The 23,432-nt window shown below is 40.7% G+C and overlaps 1 protein-coding gene across 2 annotated transcripts in view; it reads right to left on the minus strand.

Moving 5' to 3' along the window:
* Positions 1-10,069, minus strand: part of LOC112253557 (leucine-rich melanocyte differentiation-associated protein) — a 427,723-nt gene extending 417,654 nt beyond the window's left edge. Inside the window, exons 1-2 of one of the 2 annotated variants that reach the window (XM_042299054.1) lie at positions 9,268-10,067; positions 8,127-8,227 (exon numbers count right to left, since the gene is read on the minus strand). In XM_042299054.1, coding sequence (XP_042154988.1) covers positions 8,127-8,227; positions 9,268-9,309 — 143 coding nt within the window. In that variant the 5' untranslated portion in view covers positions 9,310-10,067. Of the gene's footprint in view, positions 1-8,126; positions 8,228-9,267 lie in introns of both variants that reach the window. The other variant, XM_042299055.1, reaches the window with a different exon arrangement.
* Between the last annotated feature and the right edge of the window lie 13,363 nt (positions 10,070-23,432).

Genomic DNA, 23,432 nt, shown 5'->3' on the forward strand with positions numbered 1-23,432 from the left:
TTATACTGAAGAAAGTCCACTCGTCAAGGCAGTTAGCACTTGGGTTACTTTTGGCGTCACCGAAATGGGGTCACAATTGTGAAACACTGGTGTGTCTACAGAGCGGTAGCGTGAAACAAATCTTGATAGGGGCGAGGAGACGTCAAGCACTTGTTTTGAAGTGATTCATAACAAGTACAGGCGGTATCACAGAGACTTCCTCTCATCAGGGACAGACTACATGTTTTACACACAGCTGTGGGACTGGGTTCCTTTGTCCTCAAGGGGAGTTCTTATGGGGATAACTACGACCCTGAGCTAGCGAGAGAAAGAGTGAGCGAGAAAGAAAATAGCTGCCACCACCCATCACTCTACTTCCTGATTCGTTTATCACCTCTGCTCGCTAATTGAAATTCACAGCTCCACCCAATCATGTGACTTCCACAGCCTCCAATCATCGCAAAGAATGCCTTTATTTAAGGGTGGTTAATTTACACTATACAACAGGATAAGTTGTTTCATTAGGCCACATGACCAGAAAACTCCAGAATGTACAGGAACCAGAGTTTTGCTGGTCAGAAATTAAATACTGGCCCTAGATATGAGAAGGTGGAAGCTAGAAAAGTGAGATGTCTTGATGACATGAATACAAGCCTCACCAGTAATAAGTTTAGAGGGAAATCAAATAGTTTGTAATCCAACAACTAATACACAACTATCAGTCAATCAATAAATACTATCAGTGGCAAATGGCTTGGGTAACTTCTCCTCTGTCCAGAGAATCCTTTGAAGTCCAATAATAATATCTGAAATCTAAGATTCCCCCTTAACCAAATGAAATATTAATAATGAAATGAGAAATGTCAGAGATATACATATTTGATTTTGGACATCAAGTTCTTAACCTTTTTGGGATAGGGGGCAGCATTTTCACTTTTGGATGAATAGCATGCCCAGATTGAACTGCCTCCTATTCTGTCCCAGATGCTAATATATGCATATTATTATTAGTATTGGATAGAAACCACTCTGCCGTTTCTAAAACTGTTTGAATGATGTCTGTGAGTATAACAGAACTCATATGGCAGGTGAAAAGCTGAGAAAAATCCAACCAGGAAGTGGGAAATCTGAGGTGAGTAGTTTTTCAACTCAGCCCCCATTGAAGATACAGGGTGATATTAGTTATGTTTCACTTCCCAAGGCTTCCACTAGATGTCAACAGTATTTAGAACCTGTTTTGAGGATTCTACTCTAAAGGAGGGGCTCATAAGGGCTCTTTGAGTGAGTGGTCTGGCAGAGTACCACAACCTCGGTCTGGCAGAGTGCCACAGCCTCGGTCTGGCGCGCTCCCGTGAAAGGTAGCTACGTTCCACTTCATTTGTACAGACAAAGAAATTGTCCGGTTGGAACATTAATTAAGATTTATGTTAAAAACATTCTTAAGATTGATTCCATACTTAGGTTGGCATGTTTCTACGGGCTGTAACTGAACGTCCGGCGCGACCTGAACGCGCAACCTGAACACGCTTTTGGATTTGTTTATCAAATGCCTTAACAAAAGAAGATATTTGGACATAACTGATGGACATTATCGAACAAATCAAACATTTATGGTGGAACTGGGATTCCTGGGAGTGCATTCTGATGAAGATCATCAAAGGTAAGTGAATATTTAAAATGCTATTTCTGAGTAATGTTGACTACCCAATATGGCGGTATCTTTTTGGCTGCTTTGTTGTCTAAAGGCTGTACTCAGATTATTGCATGGTTTGCTTTCTCCGTAAAGTTTTTTTGAAATCTGACACAGCGGTTGCATTAAGGAGAAATTTAGCTAAAGTTCCATGTATAATAGCCGTATCTTTATCAATGTTTATGAGTATTTCTGTAAATTGATGTGGCTCTCTGCAATATCACCACATGTTTTAGAACTACTGAATGTAATGCACCAATGTGAACTCAGATTTTTTTATAGAAATACAAACTTTATCAAACAAAACATACATGTACTGTGTAGCATGAAGTCCTATGAGTGTCATCTGATGAAGATCATCAAAGGTTAGTGATTAATTTTCTCTCTATTTCTGCTTTTTGTGACTCCTCTCTTTGGCTGGAAAAAATGGCTGTGTTTTTCTGTGGCTTGGTGGTGACCTAACAATCTTTTGCAGTGCTTTTGCCATAAATCCTTTTTGAAATCAGACACTGTGGCTGGATTAACGAGAATTGTATCTTTAAAATGGTGTAAAATACTTGTATGCTTGAGGAATGTTAATTATGAGATTTTTGTTGTTTTGAATTTGTGCCCTGCACTTTCACTGGCTGTTGCGGAACCTCAGTCCTAGACAGGTTAATGTGATGCGATCAAGAACGAGGAACAATTCTGCGGGCCTTGATCTTTTCTAAAACCAACACAAATTATTTAACTTGGCAAGTCAGTTAAGAATAAATTCTTATTTATAAGGACGGTCTACCAAAAGGCCTCCTGCAGGGACGGGGCTGGGATTAAAAATATAGGACAAACACACATCACGACAAGCAAGACACCACAACACTACATAAAAAGAGACCTAAGACAACAACATTGCAGAAACACTTGAGAACATAGCATGGAAGCAACACCACATGAAAACAACATGGTAGCAAAACAACATGGCAGCAGGACAACATGGTAGCAGTACAAAAATTATTGGGCACAGACAACAGCACAAAGGCAAGAAGGTAGAGACAACAATACATCACACAAAGCAGCCACAACTGTCAGTAAGTGTCCATGATTGAGCCTTTGAATGAAGAGATGGAGATTAAACTGTCCAGTTAGTGTTTTTTTGCAGCTCGTTCCAGTCGCTAGCGGCATCAAACTGAAAAGAGTAGCGACCCAGGGATGTGTGTGCATTGAGGACCTTTAACAGAATGTGACTGGCAGAACGGGTGTTGTATGTGGAGGATGAGGGCTGCAGTAGATATCTCAGATAGGGGGGAGTGAGGCCTAAGAGGGTTTTATAAATAAGCATCAACCAGTGGGTCTTGCGACAGGTATACAGAGATGACCAGTTTACAGAGGCGTTAGAGTGCAGTGATGTGTACTATAATGATTGGTTGCAAATCTGATGGCCGAATGGTAAAGAACGCTCGAGAGCACCCTTACCTGCTGATTTATAAATGTCTCCGTAATCTAGCAGGGGTTGGATTGTCATCTGAATCCATGTTAATTTGGCAGCTGGGGTGAAAGAGAAGCGATTACGATAGAGGAAACAAAGACTAGATTTAACCAGTTTGATATGTGCTGAGAGAAGGACAGTGTACTATCTAGCCATACTACCAAGAACTTGTATGAGGGGACTACCTCAAGCTCGTAACCCTCAGAGGTAGTAATCACACCTGTGGGGAGAGGGGCATTCTTCTTACCAAACTACATGACCTTTGTTTTGGAGGTGTTCAGAACAAGGCTACAGGTAGAGAAACTTGTTGGACACTAAGAAAGATTTGTTGTAGAGCATTTAACACAAAATCTGGAGAGGGGCCAGCTGAGTATAAGACTGTATAATCTGCATATAAATGGATGAGAGAGCTTCCTACTGCCAGAGCTATGTTGTTGATGTAAATTGAGAAGTGTGGGGCCTAGGATCGTGCCTTGGGGTACTCCCTTGGTGACAGGCAGTGGCTGAGACTGCAAATGTTCTGACTTTATACACTGCACTCTTTGAGAGAGGTAGTTAGCAAACCAGGCAAAAGACCACTCAGAGACACCAATACTCCTTAGCCTGCCCACAAGAATGGAATGGTCTACCATATCAAAAGTGTTGGCCAAGTCAATAAAAATAGCAACACAACATTGCTTAGAATCAAGGGCAATGGTGACATCATTTAGGACTTTTAAAGTTGCTGTGACACATCCACAATCTGACCAAAAACCAGATTGCATACCAGAGAGAATACTATAGACATCAAGAAAGCCAGTCAGTTGATTATTTGCAAGTTTTCCCAAACTTTTGATAAACAGGGCAAATAGAAATTGGCCTATAACTGTTAGGATCAGCTTGATCTCCCCTTTCAATAAAGGACGCAAAATGGCTGCCTTCCAAGCAATGGGAACCTCCCCAGAAAGGAGAGACAGGTTAAAAAGGTCAGATAGGCTTTGCGATGATAGCAACCTTAAAGAAGAAAGGGTCTAAACCATCTGACCCAGATGTTTTTTAAGTGGGTCAAGTTTAAGGTGCTCCTTTAGCACCTCGGACTCAGTGAAGGCCTGCAGGGAGAAACTTTGTAATGGGGTAGGGGAAAAGGAGAGAGGAGCATCAGGGCTAGTCACATTAGAAGGGATGAGAGATGAGGAATTGTTGGATGGGCAATGAGACATAGCGGAGTCAAACAGGATTCCTGACTTAATGAAGTGGTGATTAAAGAGCTCAGCCATGTGCTTCTTGTCAGTAACAACCACATCATCAACATTAAGGGACATGGGCAGCTTTGAGGATGAGGGTTTATTCTCCAGGTCTTTAACCGTTTTCCAGAACTCCTTGGGGTTAGAACCACAGAGAGAGAGAACTGCTCCTTAAAGTAACTAACTTTGGCCTTCCAGATAGCCTGAGTGTACTTCTCATTTGCCTGAACGAGAGCCAGTCAGCCTGAGTATGCGCGTGCCAAGCTTTTCGGCAAATGGAATTCTTGAGGTGGAGTAACTGCCAGATCACGGTCGAAACAGGGGCAGAATCTGTTTTTAATTCTCATTTTCTTTACGGGGGTGTGTTTGTTAAAAAAAAAGAAGGTCAAAGCGTCTTCGACAGAGGGGATCAAGCTGATTCTATACCAATTTACAGAGGCCAGGTCATGAAGGAAGGCTTGCTCATTAAAGTTTTTTAGCAAGTGTCTCTGACAAATGAGGACAGGTTGTTTCACTGAGCAGACATTACCAACACAGACTGTAAAACAGTGATCACTAAGGTCATTACAGAAAACATCAGCAACTGATACCTATCAGGATTATTTGTGAGGATCACATCGAGGAGAGTAGCCTTTTCTGGGTGTTTGGAGTCATACCTTATGGGATTGGTGATAATCTGAGAAAGATTTAGGGAGGTGGTTTAAGCAAGTCCCAGATTAGGTCACCTAGCAGGACAAATTCAGATTTAGTGTAAGGGGCCAGGAGAGAGCTTAGGGCAGGTAGGGTACAGGCCGGTGCTAATGGAGGACGATAGCACCCAGCAACAGTCAACAAAGAGCTATTTGAAAGTTTAATACTTAAAGCCAGCAAATCAAATTGTTCAAGGGACAGACTTGGTGGAGACAACTGAGCACTGAAGGTGATCCTTGGTAAAGATTGCCACTCCAACACCTTTGGAAGATCTGTCTTGCCGGAGAAGGTTATAACCAGAAAAGGTTAACATTAGTGTTCAAAACACTCTTCCTTAACCATGTCTCAGTAATGACCAACACATCTGGACTGAAAGTGTGAACCCACACTTTCAATTCATCAATTTTAGGTAATAAGCTTCTAGTGTTAACGTGCAGAAAACCCAGGCTTTTACAAGAGCAGAAATCAGTGAAACAGAGTCAAAATTGGGTAGATGGGCCAGGGTGTATCAGCAGTGATACAATCAGGGCACGGCAGAGTACAGGGAGAGCTCTGCAGTGTTGAATGTGCATCAGATGGCAACAAGATCATATTGTACAGCAATTGCATCAGGTAAATTAGGCCTGTAGCAGTCAACTTCCATGAAGCCATCTGTAACAGCTAACAAGCTACCATGTCCTGTATGGAAGGTAGACATTACTGTATTTTAGAGCTATGCAACATGGACAGTCTGTCTAGCTATATCCCTCTTTGCACACATCCAGTGTATGAGGAATATTTAGGGAAATAATAGCCTGGTTCCAGATCTGTTTGTGCTGTCTTGCTAACTGATTACCATAGATGTTGGCAAGACGGCACAAACATATCTGAGACCAGGCTAGGGAAACACTCAAATCACCTCACCACAACTGGATGATGGTGGGAGCACTAGAGAGGATCACTTTCGTCAAGTCAGTGACCATCATTGGTCAGCGCCTTTCAAAGTGTGTTGCATTATGGGGATACAAATTGTCCGACTTACGCCTGCCTACATGTCGACTACATGAACTTCACACAACCTCTCACCAATTGATTGTACAATGTACACACATATATTTTCAGTTTGTGAGTGTGTGATATGGGGGTTGGAGACATGATTATTTCAACATTATAAAGAACAACTTTTATAAACAAGGGAAACACTGCCATGTTGATCTGAGCCTTGCTGTTGGAAAACCACATCAGTGTCCAACTTTAGGCTGTCGCAGACGCACCTCCCCCGACTTCACTCCTCAACTTTCATCTACAGTTGTTTGCTCTCGCCTTAACACTCAAACGAGCCCATCACTGACTGCAACCAACCTGTCCGGGAGAAACTCAGGGCCTTGGACACAGTATAACCATGGCTGTATCATTGTATTGAAGTCCATTTTGATAACTCAATAGGCTTCAAAGGACTGTCTCTCTGCCTCCTGTGTCTCTAGCGTTTCTGCCTAGGATGACTCTAAGGTTAGTGAAAGGCACAAGTCAAACCACAAAACAAGTAATCACACTGTTCATAACCTGTACAAAAAGCAATATATAACATATCTACAATATATCTAATATATAACATAACTATTATATAGAAACATACTTATAATATAACATGTAACATTTATAATGTAATAGATATGAGAATGTGATCATTCATTACTCAAGATAAGGCTGATCGGAAAATAATGTCATCAGCATTTGAATGACATCAATCAACACATTTACTATAAGATCTAGCCTACTAACTGTTCTCTTGTTGTTAACTGTGTAATAACAACTCAAAACCCAGCAAATGACAAACCCGTCTAACATTATTACATCCAATGAAAGAGAACTGCAGTTTACACATTTTACCACATTGCCTTTGTTTCACATTCAAGGGGGGCAATCATGTCTGAAATCTTCAGAGTTTGACACCCTCAGCGAATGAAAAGGCAGGCAAATCAAACTCCAGCCAACACAACGCTAGTTTTTCAATCGCTGCGGTTCATTAGGATTATTAATGCTCTGATAAGCAAACATTTATTCACGACAGATTGGGCTGGGGTGCGGGACTTAGCAATTATTAACGTGACAGGACTCGGGCGCAAAGAGAATCAATTAAACAAAAATCCCCATTTCCAGCACAGACAATGCTGGACGACGACAATTTTCGACGACGTGACAAAAAGAGCCTCCATTCAGAGGCCTTTCAAGGCCCTGACAGGTCAAGAAACAAAAGCACCTTCTAACCATCATCTCTCCTCTTTTAGTTGTCAGATCAACTTTGCCAGTCCTGCTGCTGAGATGACTGAGACGGCACCCCCACCCCCTGCTCCCTCGCTCTGAACCAGCTGCCACAAGGTGATTCTTCAGGTCCTGTCAGAAGGATCTTTTATTCTATTTGGCCCCTGCATTAACATGTCACATTTATTGATCAGGCCTTTAATTCAGCCACAGCGTGGTAGCAGCCAACCCAGCTCTCCGCTGCTCAGTGTCTCCTAAATAGCAGCATATTCCCTATAGCCAACTACTTTTGACCAGGGCCTGAAGACTGCCGTTTGGGATGCATCCTGCCCTTCACACAGCCATGACAAAAAATGTTGATGTGCTCTTGAGCAAGGCAATTAACCCTAATTGTTCCTGTACAGTAATAAGAGTGTCTGCTAAATGACTAAAATGTACACGTACAATGGGCACATTGGGATATTTCTACTGAGATACATCAACCTATCTCTATCAGATAAGGTGGTTAAAAACAATGAAGGCAGGTCAGTGTACCATCCATCTACACTGAGTAAACCAAACATTTGGGACACGTTCTTAATATTGAGTTGCGTCCACCCACCACCACACTGTGATGACTGCATGAATATGCAAGGCCTGTATGCAATCCTATTTATATGTAATCTAGTGTAAGAGTATGTATATTCCTTATAATAATTTATAATGACTTATTAATGAAGGGTATGATTACATAGTTGTGTCTTAATTAATAAGACATTTGACCTAACACAAAGCATCACCCTCAAGGCAGCACTGTGTCCATGGAAGTATTCACGACTCATCTCAGCTCATCTCCTACCTTAGCTGATTGAAGCTGAGATCTAGCCGTCTTGCCAAGAATCCATATTTTTTTCCAAGGAACTCTGGGATGTCCTCACAGTCATGTCCAATATAGGAAACCTGTAAAGCAACAACAGAGAGATACATAGATACATGTTAATTAATGGGATACAACAGGGGCAGAGTGGGCAGAGTGGCCCGGGCATTTCTAACACACCGTTGGATTTTTTTATCCTTGAGGTCCCCATTGTTAGCCAAATAATGATCAGTATGTGCAAAAAAAATAACATTTTAGACAGGACTACTGGGCTAAAGGTGGACCAGCACATCAGGCATCTGCCCAAACTGCTCTATGGCCAGTCCATTTCTGTGTTAAAGTGAGTAAGAGTAAATAGCCCATGGTGGAGTGAATGTGTTTAAGCTTATGGGGCAGGGTAGGTGGTATGGTGAACGGTTTACCTTTGTTTGTGACCTGAGGACTTGTGAAACGAACAACAATACATTCTCTATCAGCTACACATCCAATAATATTAATTTTCTTGATTGAGAAAATGATTGTACTCAGGGCACCATTGTGAATGAAACCATGGTCTCATTTGTGCTCCCCTGAATAGTTAAAGTTAAATCAATGACAGAATATTGGACATTGAATGTATTTAAGCCATTTGATGGCTCGGCCAATGTGAGAGACCTTCCAGGTAGCCTATGTTTGATACCTGGTCAGTTACATTGTCACTTTCATTTAAACATGCCCTGTAACCTTTAAGGTGCACGGTAGTATATTGACTCTGTACACCTGCCCTGTGCACAAAACTGTGCTCACTGCTCAGCTTCGACACATTGATAAAACACCATCTAATAGACTAGATCATAAAGCCATGTCTGCGCTGCAGTAATGCGTTTCAAACTTTATAAAAACGAGCTTGCATTCTACCTGCCAAAACACTACAGTTCCGCAAATGTTCTGAAAAGTTATTTAAGTCACATGACAGTAGCAGCACATGACAATGGAGGCAATGCAGCGTAGCCTACCAGAAATGCACGAAAAACAAATCCTCTAAGCGACATACACTGATAACTATCCGACTGTATACTGTTCGTTTATAATTGCAAACGAGAAATGCTACCAACACTAAATGTTGGAAATGATTCACACTTACTTGGGTTCCATTCATTGTGACCATAGAGTCGCTGCATGCCATGATGATGACAGTTCAGTTACTAGGCTACCTCTGTGAAATAACTACTGGAGTGGAACTGGTACAGGTACTCTTCTGCTTTAAAATAAATTTTAAAAACTTTACTGTCAGTAGCTTTCCAAAAAGGTCACTATTTTGTTTGGTTACTTGAGGTTTCGAATTTACTTCTTCCGCATACTTCCTCCGAATCAGCTGATCCAATGCGGAAACGCGCTATTACTAGTATTATGGCAGGATTCGCTTGTGTCGCATTTCAGAGTGGTGGAGACAGTCCTTAACCTAAAATGCCATAGGCCTATATTCTTAGTTATTGTTCCTGAACTGTGGTTGGAACTAGTTACGATATAGGCCAGGCTAAGAGCTTGCGCTTAAAGTTGGAATAAGATTGCATCTGGAACAGGTGATTGGTAGAATGCAAAACACTAGCCTATTTACTATTAATCATCAGTGCAAGCCTTATAGGATGTGGGATACGTACATACTTAGCCTACTTACACACTATTTGTTTGGGGTTCACTGGGGACCATTAGCTGATACTGGTAACCTGATTAACATGCAATTATAGCCTGATGCACATGTAATTGGTATCCAGCAGATCCGACCTGCTTGCTTACATTGCATTGGAGTCATTCCACGTACCTTTCTGCCCGACGATGCCCAAATGCTCTGTCTAGACATTGATATGGTTTTGGAGACATTCTAAACTTTAAGCAATTATTACAATTTTTTCATTCTACCAAGCAAGTCAGCTAAGAACAAATGCTTATTTACAATGACGACCAAACCTGGACGACGCTGGGCTAATTGTGCGCCGTCCTATGGTACTCCCAATCACGGCTGGTTGTGAACCAGGGTGTCTGTAGTGACGCCTAAAGCACTGAGATGCAGTGTCTTGCTAACCAAACCGAACGTGCGTCCGCTGTTGATTTTGTTCACCCACAGCAGAAACGATCAGGACACTCAGGTTGAAATATCAAAACAAACTGAACCAGTGATATTACTTTGGGGGCGGGACGACGTCATTAGCGCCTTTTCTTGCCTACATTTTCAGTGGCCCTGTTGAAATGTATTTTGATTATTCTGATTTCACCGCGATTGAGGAGTGGTAACATGAGTAAGTAAGTACATGATTGTACAATAGTGATATTGCCAGGACAGGAGTATAATTTAATAAGTGCAAATTGTAGTTTTACACCTCTAGACACTTTCCTCTCCCCAAACCACTCTGGTATGAGATATAAACAATGCATTTACTGAATAAAAGCCCATGAAATACGAAACTGTAATAGTATACTCATCCAAACAAGTTTTTTAAAAAATACAATACTTTAATGCTTTTCTAAACAGTATGGATTAACAGACGCCACCTGCTAAAACAAAAGTTGGTCACCCTTGTGTTATTGAGGTGCAGACAGGTAAGGTGGAGGCGGTTATGGGTGCATCCCATAAATGTGCTGAGAAGGGAGCATGGGCAGTACTACCACCTTGTCCAGGACCTGCTCTTGGACCGTGCTCGACATCACTGATACTTCCAGATGAGTGCAGAAGAGATGGAGACTCTTCTGTCTTTTGTTGGCCCAGACCTCACCAAACAGACGACCAACTACAGGGCCACAATCGAGGCAAAGCAAAGACTAGCTGTCACTCCCAGGTAAGTTATTGGAAAATGTTGTATTGTGTAAGCAGGTGCATGAAGAAAAGCAGTATACTATAGTGTAAAGAAACTCCAGCACACTGGTGATCATGATGCTCCACAGATGTAGGCCTGTGTTTCATTATATTAAGGGAGCAGCAAGATCACCAGGTGCTATATATTGTATATTCATTTTACTCAAGGTACGTAAGACACACTGTTCTTTGTTTAGTCTTATTTATAATTATTCAAGGTGACATTAACAGTCACAGCAAGGCATGGTGCACCTGTTGTAGGTGAGATGAACAGCCAGAGCAATGCATGTAAACAAATAATGGCATTTACCTCCCAATTACAATATCCCCTGAATAGAAAAAATATTAAATACAAGGTGCAATGCAAAATAACTGCAACAACAAAGAAGTGCAAATAGTGCATACATAAACATTTCCCTTTTTAAAACAGAACATAGGCCTAAGTATGCACAGGGCTGTTATCTGTCTTTTAAGAGCGGATTAACAATGTGACTGGGAGTCTCTGTCCTAGCTCTCTTGAGAGAATGTACTGAAGCTGTCATCCCAGCTATGTGTTGGAGACCTAAGTCCTGGTGAGTACCGATCCCTGGGCTCATCGTACATGATTGGCTGCAGTCCACCTCTTCCGTGCGGAGTACTTGCAGGCCGTGGTGGTGGCAGTGGTGTTGCCTGCTGGTCATCCCAGTTATCCCAGTTATGTGTTGGAGACCTAGATCCTGGTGAGTAGGAGTATTGATGCCTGGGCTGGCCGTACATCATAGGCCGCAGTCCAGCTCTTCCATGTGGAGCATCAAAGAGCCATTGTGGTATAGGTGTTGCATACAGGTCATCCCAGTTTACAATCAATGATAGTAGATTCACTTTCAGACGTCCCTTGTTTCTTCCTATTTTCTTCAGCTCTGGCACAAGGCTGAGCACAAATGCCTCATCCTCAGAGGTAGCAGGAGAAGGGATTGGTCTCCTGACAAATGCAAGCAGCTTTTCATCCACATCTTGACGGTTGACCTTCTGTGTTCTTTTTCTTGGCTGCCAGTCTTGAGCCGTGTCTGTAGTGGTTGGTCTTGACTGTTGTTCAGGCATCTGTAGCACAGGGTCATGGCTCGGGGACGCCACGTCGTCATCAGGCTCCACAGGTTGAAGCGGAAGTGAATCAGCATTTCAAGACTGAGGTTGCCTCTTGAGCTGAAAATAGGTCAACATATACACTACCGTTCAAAAGTTTGGGGTCACTTAGAAATGTTTTTTTGTCCATTAAAATAACATAAAATTGAAAAGTTTAGACATTGTTAATGTTAAATGAATATTGTAGCTGGAAACGGCAGATTAAAAAAAATATGGAATATCTACATAGGTGTACAGAGGCCCATTAACAGCAACCGTCACTCCTGTGTTCCAATGGCACGTTGTGTTAGCTAATCCAAGTATCATTTTAAAAGGTTAATTGATCATTAGAAAACCCTTTTGCAAATATATTAGCACAGCTGAAAACTGTTGTGCTGATTTAAAGAAGCAATATAACTTGCCTTTAGACTATTTGAGTATCTGGAGCATCAGCATTTGTGGGTTAGATTACATGCTCAAAATGGCCAGAAACAAAGCACTTTCTTCTGAAACTCATCAGTCTATTCTTGTTCTGAGAAATTAAGGCTATTCCATGTGAGAAAATACCAAGAAACTGAAGATCTCATACAACGCTGTGTACTACTCCCTTCACAGAACAGCGCAAACTGGCTAACCAGAATAGAAAGATGAATGGGAGGACCCGGTGCACAACTGAGCAAGAGGACAAGTACATTAGAGTGTCTAGTTTGAGAAACAGATGCCTCACAAGTCCTCAACTGGCAGCTTCATTAAATAGTACCCACAAAACACCAGCCTCAACGTCAACAGTGAAGAGGCCACTCCGGGATGCTGGCCTTCTAGGCAGAGTTGCAACGAAAAAGCCATATGTCAGACTGGCCAATAAAAATAAAAGATTAAGATGGGAAAAAGAACACAAACACTGGACAGAGGAACTCTGCCTAGAAGGCCAGCATCCCGGAGTCGCCTCTTCACTATTGACCTAACGTCACTCCTCTTTCCATTCTGGTTAGGGCCAGTTTGCACTGTTCTGTGAAAAAGAGACTTAAAAGGTCATAGAGAGGAGGATGCTGGCGACCCATCTGCCACGACCTACTGAAGAAACCTGGAGACAAATTTCTCAAGAGTTTCATGAAAAATGGGACTTACCCAAATGTTTGGGATTGGTTGATGGAAAACATATTATGATTACCAAACCACCAAACTCAGGGAGCCGTTTTTTAAATTATAAAGGAACTTTCTCCATGGTGCTACTCGCCATTGTGGATGCCAAATACTGCTTCACAGCTATTCAGGTAGGGGATTTTGAGAGAAAAAGCGACGGCAGAGTCTATGCCAACTCCCTACTTGGAAGGCAACGGCGTCAAAAACCCTGTAGGCGCCTTTCTGCCTGGGGGTGAAGATTTGGGAAATATACCATACACAATGGTGGGGGACGCTGCCTTCCCTCTAAAGCCCTACCTGATGAGGCCATATGCCGGGCACAACATCAGCTAAATCTTCAACTATCGTCTCTGTCAAGCTAGAATGACAGTGGAGAAGGCATTCGGAATTCTTGCAGCCAGATGGAGGATTCTCTACAAGAAAATCAACCTACTGCCAAGCAAGTTTGACACCCTAGTGGTTGCAATGTGCATCCTCCATAACTTCCTCACAAAGCCTTGTGATGTGGAGATGTGTCTACAGCAGAGTGGGGCAGGGAAGAGGCAAGGCATGAGAAGCATAGCCATCCAGGCCAACAGAGCAGGTCAGGAGGCAGTTTGTCAGGAAAAAGTTTAATGTTTTTCACCTCTGTGGCAGGCAGAATTAACTTCCAATGCACGTTTGGCGCAATACCGGCTGTATCCAAGGCTCAGCCAATTGTTCACATAACAACAGAATGCAGCACACGACTAAAGAGAAGAGACGACCAACTTGCTAGTTATAGAATCAGCGTGCGCACTAGAAAGCTACAGCAGCGCGTCCACTGAACGATAACGACGAGGTAGGTGAGATAGCATACAAGGCATTTTTGGACTCACCTTGCTGACTTAAACAGGAAGGTGGTCCTTTTTGGGCAGGTTTTGTCATCAAAGTATGGAATTCTCTGAATTTATGGTGGGAACTTGGGAAAAAACACACAGCCACTCCACTGAATAGCAGGCTAGTGATTGCTTTGCAATGCTTGCAGTTGGCCACTGATTCCTTCCAAAGCACTCAATGTTGAATTAGCAATATCCAACTTGTTGTGTAATGTTTATGTCCAATGGCCGATGAGCACTGATACATTTTATTTATAATTTCACTTCATTATTTATTTTCATATGACAACGATTGAAAACTATTTGCCATTAGATTGTCGACTTGATTCATAATGGTGACTGCTAGCTAAGATTTTGAAAGTAAGATCTTGACATGATCAGTCCAATCAAAGTTACTGTACATGTAATGTGATATGACATCATTTTATCTGTGCCCAATGACCTTGAGCCTTCTCACTTACAACTTCCAGACTGGATATGGCGGTTGGCAACAAACTTGAAGTGCATTACCGCCACCAACTGGACTGGAGTGTGGACCTCAGTTTGTCTTTCAATCACCCATGTGGGTATATGCTCCTTAACACCAATGAGGAGATGGCACGTTGGTGTATGCTCATAAAAACCAATGAGGAGATGGGAGAGGCCGGACTTGCAGCATGTGGAGCGTCACAAATAGAACCTATTTCTATTTTAGCACCTGGCCACGCAGACGCTCGCTGAGGTGCACGAGCAGTGTGGGTGCAATGACTGAATAACATGTATGTTTACATTTATTTTGCTACGCTCGCACACTCGATGCGAGCGGTGTGGTCATTATGTTAGACTTCTGCTCCACTCGGAAGCCCCCAATGCTCCAGAGCTTTTGTATAATTTCAGCCAATAGTTTTGAAAGTAGTGCTCACGAGCCAAAACGGGCCCCCGAAAATGTTGTACAATTGTGTACCGTGTCATCCATTTTGCATGATATATGATCCTCCTGCAAAAAAAGGAATTCCAATTCTTACAATATGTTACGAATTTGTAAGTGCTTAAAACCTCTCTGGGATATTTGGGACGCTAGCGTCCCACCTGGCCAAAAGCCAGAGAAAATGCAGAGCGCCAAATTCAAATAAATTACTATATAAAATCAAACTTTCATGAAATCACACATGCAAGATAGTAAATTAAAGCTACACTTGTTGTGAATCCAGCCAATATGTCAGATTTCAAAAAGGCTTTTCGGCGAAAGCAAACAATGCTATTATCTGAAGATAGCACCTCCGTAAACAAAGAGAAAAAAGCATATTTCAACCCCGCAGGCGCAACACAAAACGCAGAAATAAAAATATAATTAATGCCTTACCTTTGACGAGCTTCTTTTGTTGGCACTCCAATATGTCCTTTTTGTTTGATTAATTCCGTCGATATATATCCAAAATGTCAACCTATTTGGCACGTTTGAGACAGAAAAAAAATGGTTCCAACTTGCGCAACGTGACTACAAAATATCTCAAAAGATACCTGTAAACTTTGCCAAAACATTTCAAGCTACATTCGTAATACAACTTTAGGTATATTTTAATAAAATTGAAGACGGGATGATCTGTGTTCAATACAGAAGGAAAACAAACTGTAGCTAGCTTTCTGGACACACGCCTCTAACATTACACTTCAAGTTACCCTCGTTCAAGATGGCCGTACTTCTTCATTACACAAAGGAAAAACCTCAACCAATTTCTAAAGACTGGTGACATCCAGTGGAAGCAGTAGGAACTGCAAGAAGGTCCCTTAGAAATCTGGATTCCCAAGAAAACCCATTGAAAAGAGTGACCTCAAAAAAAACATCTGAATGGTTTGTCCTCTGGGTTTCGCCTGCTGAATAAGTTCTGTTATACTCACAGACATGATTTAAACAGTTTTAGAAACTTCAGAGTGTTTTCTATCCAAATCCACTAATAATATGCATATCTTATCTTCTGGGGATGAGTAGCAGGCAGTTGAATTTGGGCATGCATTTCATCTGGACGTGAAAATACTGCAACCTGTCACCAAGAAGTTAAGACCCCCGGACTGCATCAGCGAAGCTACATTTACTGTATGCAGTTAAGAAAAGTTGCACCCGGCTGTGTTTTGAATAACACATACTCCTAGACGAAAATATAGAATGGTCAAATGGTAATGCAAGTGCAAGGTGAGAGGATGTGTCGTAGCCTACACCGGCTGGAGGCATTGTGGAAACAACATCCGCATGCAACTTTGCTAAAACTGCGTACAGTATATTTTGTACTTGAAATTCTATTTCTGGCTGATATATAATGTATGTTCCAAAGGTTTACAAAACTGTATTGCAAGTGAGGATTATTAACATTTCTAAATGTTAAAACAGAGCGTCGCGATTGTAGTTCACATTGAAACCGCTGTGGTCCATATGTTCAACTAAGAACCCAAGAGGGAGGACTGTACAGCATGGCCCCTCGGGTTCTCTAGAGATACCTCTGTACCTAAATATTGGGAAGATCACATAATCACAGGTTGAGAGCAGTTCATGACTCGCCACCTAGAAATGGCTTTCCACCAGTGTTGGGGTCAATTTTAAATTTGTGAATTTAATTAAATTCAAACCATGAATTTGTATTGGCCGCACCCCACAGGAAGCAGAATTTGAATTGAAAGAAGTAGAATTGACTTCAAACCAATTCAACTGAGACATAAAACATGAAAGTCTCATTAATTTCATAATTTTTTATATCAAAATGATATGCCACTTAATAATGCAAAGAATACGCATACCATTGCAAATATTAGTTTGATTATAACTAAAAGATGTCAAACAATATTTTTCTTTGTCATGAAATGTTAGATTGTTCCCTTCTGTATTGCAGTGTCTTATCTAATGCAAATTTACTGTAATTATTTAAAATTGTTTTAGGAGAATGGTTTTGGGACTATATGTCAACCTTATGGTATTGGTTACCATATATTAAGTCAAAATTCAAATGTTTATGTTCATGTGTAGAATAAATAAGCCATTTCAATTTCATTCAATCAAAGATGGTTTATTATATTGACAAGATATTCGAGTGACCTCTCTAACAATGGAAATACATGTCCTCAAAGATGGAAGACAAGCAGGAGGAGGCGAGATTGGGTGGGACCATTCTAGCCAATGAGAGGGCAGATACGTATGTAAACAGTCAATAGAGATTTATAGAGGACACAACTTTGACTCTGTGGATGCGGTCCAAACACTTAAAAGACACACCCTTGTCCACTTACCCTCTCCTTATGCCCTTGGCCGAATCCCCACCGCCATCTTAGAGGGCGGTCCAAATGATTAGCCAAGCAAGAAAAGTTTGTAACGTAAGCCCCTCAGCCCTCTTTTTTAGTCGGCTTTACGAGTGTGCAATTATGTTCACTCCGGGGCCTGAAACTCCCCACAATTCAATTTGCAACGATTGTACGTCCACTAAAAAAGTCAGCAAAAACTTAAAAACATCATCAATGGAGAAGTCAACATACAAGTGTAAGTCAAAACGAATGTAAATAAGTTTGAAATTGTGCTACGAATGACGGCACAAACACGTCTCGTAAAAAGTAAATATGTTTTTGTTTGGTTATCTTTTGGAAATTGTAGAACTAAAACATTTTCAGAAGTTCCACCTAGGCAGACTGTTAGTTAGCTAATTAATTATCTAGCTGTCATGCAGTAGGCGTATATTAATAATCATATAGTTAATATTAGTAGACATGCACTGATAATTGACTGTAGAGCATATAAAGCACCTACAAGCTACCGGTGGCTGAAAACACAATCATCGCAGGATGAACGAATGATGAATTTCAGACCAAGGGTGATCCATTAAAAAAAATATATTCATTCTTCTCTCGTCCCTATTACTCGTCAGATGTCATCATAAGTGTCCACTTAATTTGAGGGCTGAGGGGATAGGGTGTGTCTTTTAAATGTTTGGGCCGCAGCCTGTGCCATCATAACGTCTGTGACAGCATGGTCAGCACCATTGAGGCTATCTCCATTTTTTTTTTATGTAGGCAATTTTTTTGTTCTTCATTGCTAGATTGCTCCCAACTCATAGGAATCCCCACCCAGTTGACTACTTTAAAATAGTGGAAGCCCTCAATGGCAATGACCATGCTAAAACAGGTTATATCCATGATTAGTCCTATTTACAGGCACAACTCCTGATATAAAGTTTTTTTTTTTTTCAGTTTCCAAAATGCCACTTATATCAGTGGATTCATAACAACCTAATTATGAAGCTTCTATTAGATCAAATAAACCTCACGTAGCAAGTTAGCTATTACATTTTTTTGTTGGCCAAATTTACACTAATTGACCATCATACAATAATTCCTCACTTCGTGGGGTTATTTTCATGGCAGATTTTGGGCAGAGTAAAATCTCTTGCTTTGCCTCTTCCTCTCTGATTTAATTACATTATACTTCCTTTAATTTAAATTATATTCAAATTCTGTTTCCTGTGGGGTGTGGCCAATTCAAATTCCAGAATTGAATTGGAATTAAGAGCAATGCGCAACTCAATTCAGAATCGACCTCAACCCTGCTTTCCACAGTAGATCTTGTTTTTGGGTGATATTGAAGATAAATTAAAAAGAGAAACTTTGGATTAAATACTTTTCTAGGATGATGGTAAGAACCGCAAGCTCTCTCCTCTCACCTGTGCTATTACTTATCATCACCTGTGTACCCCTACCCATGTGACTAGTGACCTGGACCCCGGGTGAGAGTGCCTCTAGTGTACAAAGCAAGTTAAAATGACCCTAGATAGACAAGATAAACACACAACACATGAGCACATAAATAAGCCAAAATGGCTCCTAAATACTGGTTGAACTCATAAAAAGGTGTTAGTGTGCCTTGTAATAACACAACCCCTGCAAAGATGGACCCGACCTAGCTATGTTGGTTATTCAGAGGGAATGTTAGTGACGTCATTTTAGATCCTCCCTGACGCGGAAAATCCTCTTTCTGCTCTGCCCAGCTCGAGCTCTCGAGGTTCCGCTGCTGGAAAACACGCATGCTCCAGTCGTTGTATTTGTAGCCAACTATGTCCCACAATATAATATTGTAACAATGTAACTGATAAATGTATCGTGTGATCTTTGCAATGCAACATTAGTAAACAAAGGATTACGTTTGCGCAGTGTTTTCACAGATCTGTCGTTTCACTTCGGAACATGTTGTTGTAAGTCTTTTAATGTGGTTCTATGCGCCCTTTTTTCACCTTTTACCTCTGATAAAAATGAGTGTACCCTACGTTTGTTCTCCACAGTGCATGCTTTTAACTGGAAGATGATATAGGCTATTTTTCTAGTTCCATTGACTGAGAAGCTATGATAAAATATCGCTTTGTTGATGTCCATAGGCTACTCTTTCAGCAAACTCCTTGCATGCAAAAATAAAATAATGTATGCGAGATCCTATTCGCTTGATTACGACAGGAAAGTATGTGAGTTGTTATATTGCAAAACAAAACAAAAACATAATATAGTCGGCGACAAACTCACTGTGCGTCATTGAAAATGTATTTTACGTTATAAAAGTAGGTTATTTAATTAGCATAATTCCAATACTCCCTATATAGGGAAATGAAAACCTCAATTCTAAACCCAATGTAATGTAATATATTAAATGTTGCCTTCGCTACAACCCTCTGCTAAGGAGGCATATAGCCTAGAGCAGAACTGACAGTCCAACGTACAGCCCATGCTACTCTCGTGCTGCTTTAAATAATTATATTTACATATAGGGAGTGATTCATAAACATGTCGTCGTTATGAAGTATATGGGGACTTTTAAAACTTTCTATTTAAATATTAGGAATTATGGCAGGGAAAAATGTGTTTCCATTTAACGGAAATATCGAGTATTTGGAATCTGGTGTAGAACCTCATTCGTCAAACCGACAATAAAGAGGGGTTTCGCCTGACACTGGGAATTTATGGTTGCCCTTTGCCATAATAACTCACGTAATTTGTCACGGGCTGACAGCCCTTACAGAAAACAGTTAGACTGACGTCTATCAATCATATATCTTTGCATATTGTGAAACGTTCTCTTCCTGTTCTGCCAGACATACAACATTTGGATTAATAGGCCGTTTTCTCCTTCTTCTTGTACTTCAAAGTCCACAGCATTTAAGGGCCACGGGAAAATTGTATTTGTAAGACACTTTCTTGCTTAGTTATGTTTCCACTTTGTAAGTCTCCAAAAAATAAATGTCACAACGTAAATTTAATTGATTTATGTTGTAATTTGTCAGTAGTAGATTTAATGCAGTTTTGTGCACACCGAGTAATGAGTAAGGTATTCACAAATTACATTCAGTATGGTTTGAAAATAAAACGAGCAGGCGGCCAGTACGTTGCAATTAAATTTAGTGAACGATTAACAGAAAATACATGTATGGCTTAAAATGTAAATAAAAAATCTGATAAAAGATATTAGGCTACAATGCAAATTCATCTGAGATATTTCCTTAATTCAAGGGCTCAAAATATACAACATTTTTTTATTTTTTTTATTTTACCTTTTATTTATACAGGTTTTTTTCGTTGAGATAATATCTCTTTTCCAAAAGAGACCTGGTCCAATAGCAGCAGGATAGCAGTTTATGACTATAGCAGTTTTTGCTTCTGCGATAAGAACATTAATTATATGGTAAGGCTTCAATAGGCTGCAAGAAGTTGGGTTTCGTGTGAATAGGCCTTTAGGCCAATGTTGACATGCAGTGACACTTGAGTAGCCTACAAAGTAAAATAATTCACGTCATATTCTGGCTATAATTCCCATATGGTTAAAATATCAATTACATATTTTACACTCTGGTTCAATTTTTTTTTATAAGATATAACTTCAAATATATATCCATAGTTTTCCGAAAGTCCGGTCATTTTAACAAAATTCTTTGAAGGCCTAAAATAAATATATTTACTTTTCCAGCTGTTTTTCTGCCCCCCTGTGATTGCCCACTCCAGGTTTTCTTGCTCTCCAAGATGACCTGTCAAACCGATTACCGTAGAGAGAGATTAATGGCGGAGGCGGGTTACAATAATAATCGTTTTGTTTGAAGTGACAACTTTGATAGGCGTTGATTTACTTATAAACTGATAGGCTTTTAATTGAGCGCCTCTATCCCGATTGAGATGAAAAGAGACCCGCATTGAAAGGCTGCCCGATTCCCCTGAGCCTCAATACTGATTAGCCATCTCAGCGGTGAATAGTTCAAGGCATTTTAAACTTATTTTCTCAGCGCTCTGACACACCATTTCTCTTTTATTTATCTTTCAGTCACCCCCCTTTTCTCCCACTTAAATAAAATAAATAATTTTCATTGCATGTAAATAAAATTGAGTTGACATCAATATAAAATGTCTGGACTAGTTTTTTTGTTGGCTTTTATTTGTCATTGTTGTTGGGGAGATAACAATGTGCCAGAGGCGAATGACGTTTTTTTTTTTTACGATACGTATAGAAGAAGTACGTTTGGATCTGTGAGGGAAAGTGGTTATTGTTCGCCTTTGCTGAGAATCCAGGACATTATGTTTCACTCAGTAATGTGAACCTTACATGTTGACGTGTGTTGGATAGCCGCTGTCCCTGCTCGGAGTGACTTTGTTATGGGGAACTTTGCCTTCCACTAATAACTGTGTTCATATTGGCTATTCAAAATAATGTTAAATGCTCCATATAGCCTACTAAGCAACACAAGGTTGCCATTTAAAAACACTTTCTGGTCACATTTCAAGCAATTCACATTATTACATTTAAATGTAATTTTAGTCATAACGATTCCCCTATCTAGGCTAAACTTAGGTAAATCCATTACCAAGTAATGTCCATAAGCATGAACATTACTAAAATATAATAGTAGACTCTGTTCGTCTTTGAACGATTTCTGACAGGTAGCCTAGTGGTTAGAGCGTCAGGCCAGTAACCGAAAGGTTGCTAGTTCGAACCTCAGAGCTGGCAAGGTAAAAATCTGTCGTTCTGCCCCTGAACAAGACAGTTAACCACACTGTTCCTAGGCCGTTATTGTAAATAATAATTTGTTCTTAACTGACTTGCCTAGTTAATTAAATAACATCAGAGCACCTAAACTCCATGGCGTGTTTAGTGCGGGTTTTGGGACACATTCCTCGTTTTGAAATATTTGACAGGGAGGGAAAACGTTGAAAATGCTTAATTTATGCCGCGTTCACGTACTAGTCTGAACTCGGAAATGTCCGACTTGCTAACTGGTTTGAACGTGGCACCTGTACAATTAACTACAACAGTTAGCAAGTCGGAAATGTCCGAGTTTCTTAGTTCAGACTAGCACGTGAACGAGGCATAAATCCAAGTGAATCTGCGACCAAGATGTGCCTTCGGTCGCTGTGTTTGAGGAGAACCTTGTAAAATGTGGTTAGTTTAGCCAAGTCAATATCCTCATACATTTTCAAATACCGTCCTAAATTCCATGGACACATGAATAAATCTGAAAAAGATGCATAGCGCTGTGCAGTCAGCATATTGTCGATATATACACATTTAATTTAACACGAGAAAGATTGATTTCGTACAAATTAAGTCTCTTTTCTCAGATGCATCTCTCTCTTTCCATGTGTCCTCTTTTCCCCATGCAACTATGCTCGCATGTAATCCGCTACAATAGCTGTTAAATCAAGGCCGGATTGACAGCCCCTGACAAATAACTGATTGATTGCGGTGGAGCAGAATTGACAGTTGGAGGGGTGGAGATAGACATGGAAGGGCGGTGTATATTATAGGCTACTGAAAACATGTGACATTCTCATCCCTCCATCACTGCATTGGTCTGTTCCTGTCAACGCTTGTCTGAATCGAGTTGAAGTGGTTGATCTTCTGGTTGTGGGATATAATTCACATTGGAAAATGTATGTGTAGACTAAGATACAGGCTTGTGTTAAGATTCAAGATTCAATAGGCCAAAAGTGCCCAAAACAATGCTTATTAGTGCATTAGTCATTAGAAAACAAATGAATAACGATTTAATTTATTTTTATGAGTACATTTCCCATCTCCTAAGTATCATGTAGCTCATGTCTTACAGTAATAACCATTACCACATCGCCAACCTATTCATTTGCCAAATACCTTCACTTGCGTCTATATACAGTACTTTTTCAGACGCTGAAAAATCTAAACAAGCCTTGAACTGTCCTGCCTCGAGGATGGTGAGAGCGCGCACAACAACCCAACTATTCCTCGCTATCTCCTCCCCCGCGCTGTAAAAATAGAGGATAACGTCACATCCCCTTGACCCTCCAATCACCTCAGGGTCCCATTTGATTGGAAGGCGGCAAAGGCTTTAATCTCGG

The sequence above is a fragment of the Oncorhynchus tshawytscha genome, linkage group LG16, assembly GCF_018296145.1.
Source record: "Oncorhynchus tshawytscha isolate Ot180627B linkage group LG16, Otsh_v2.0, whole genome shotgun sequence".
In the NCBI taxonomy this organism is placed as follows: Eukaryota; Metazoa; Chordata; class Actinopteri; order Salmoniformes; family Salmonidae; genus Oncorhynchus; species Oncorhynchus tshawytscha.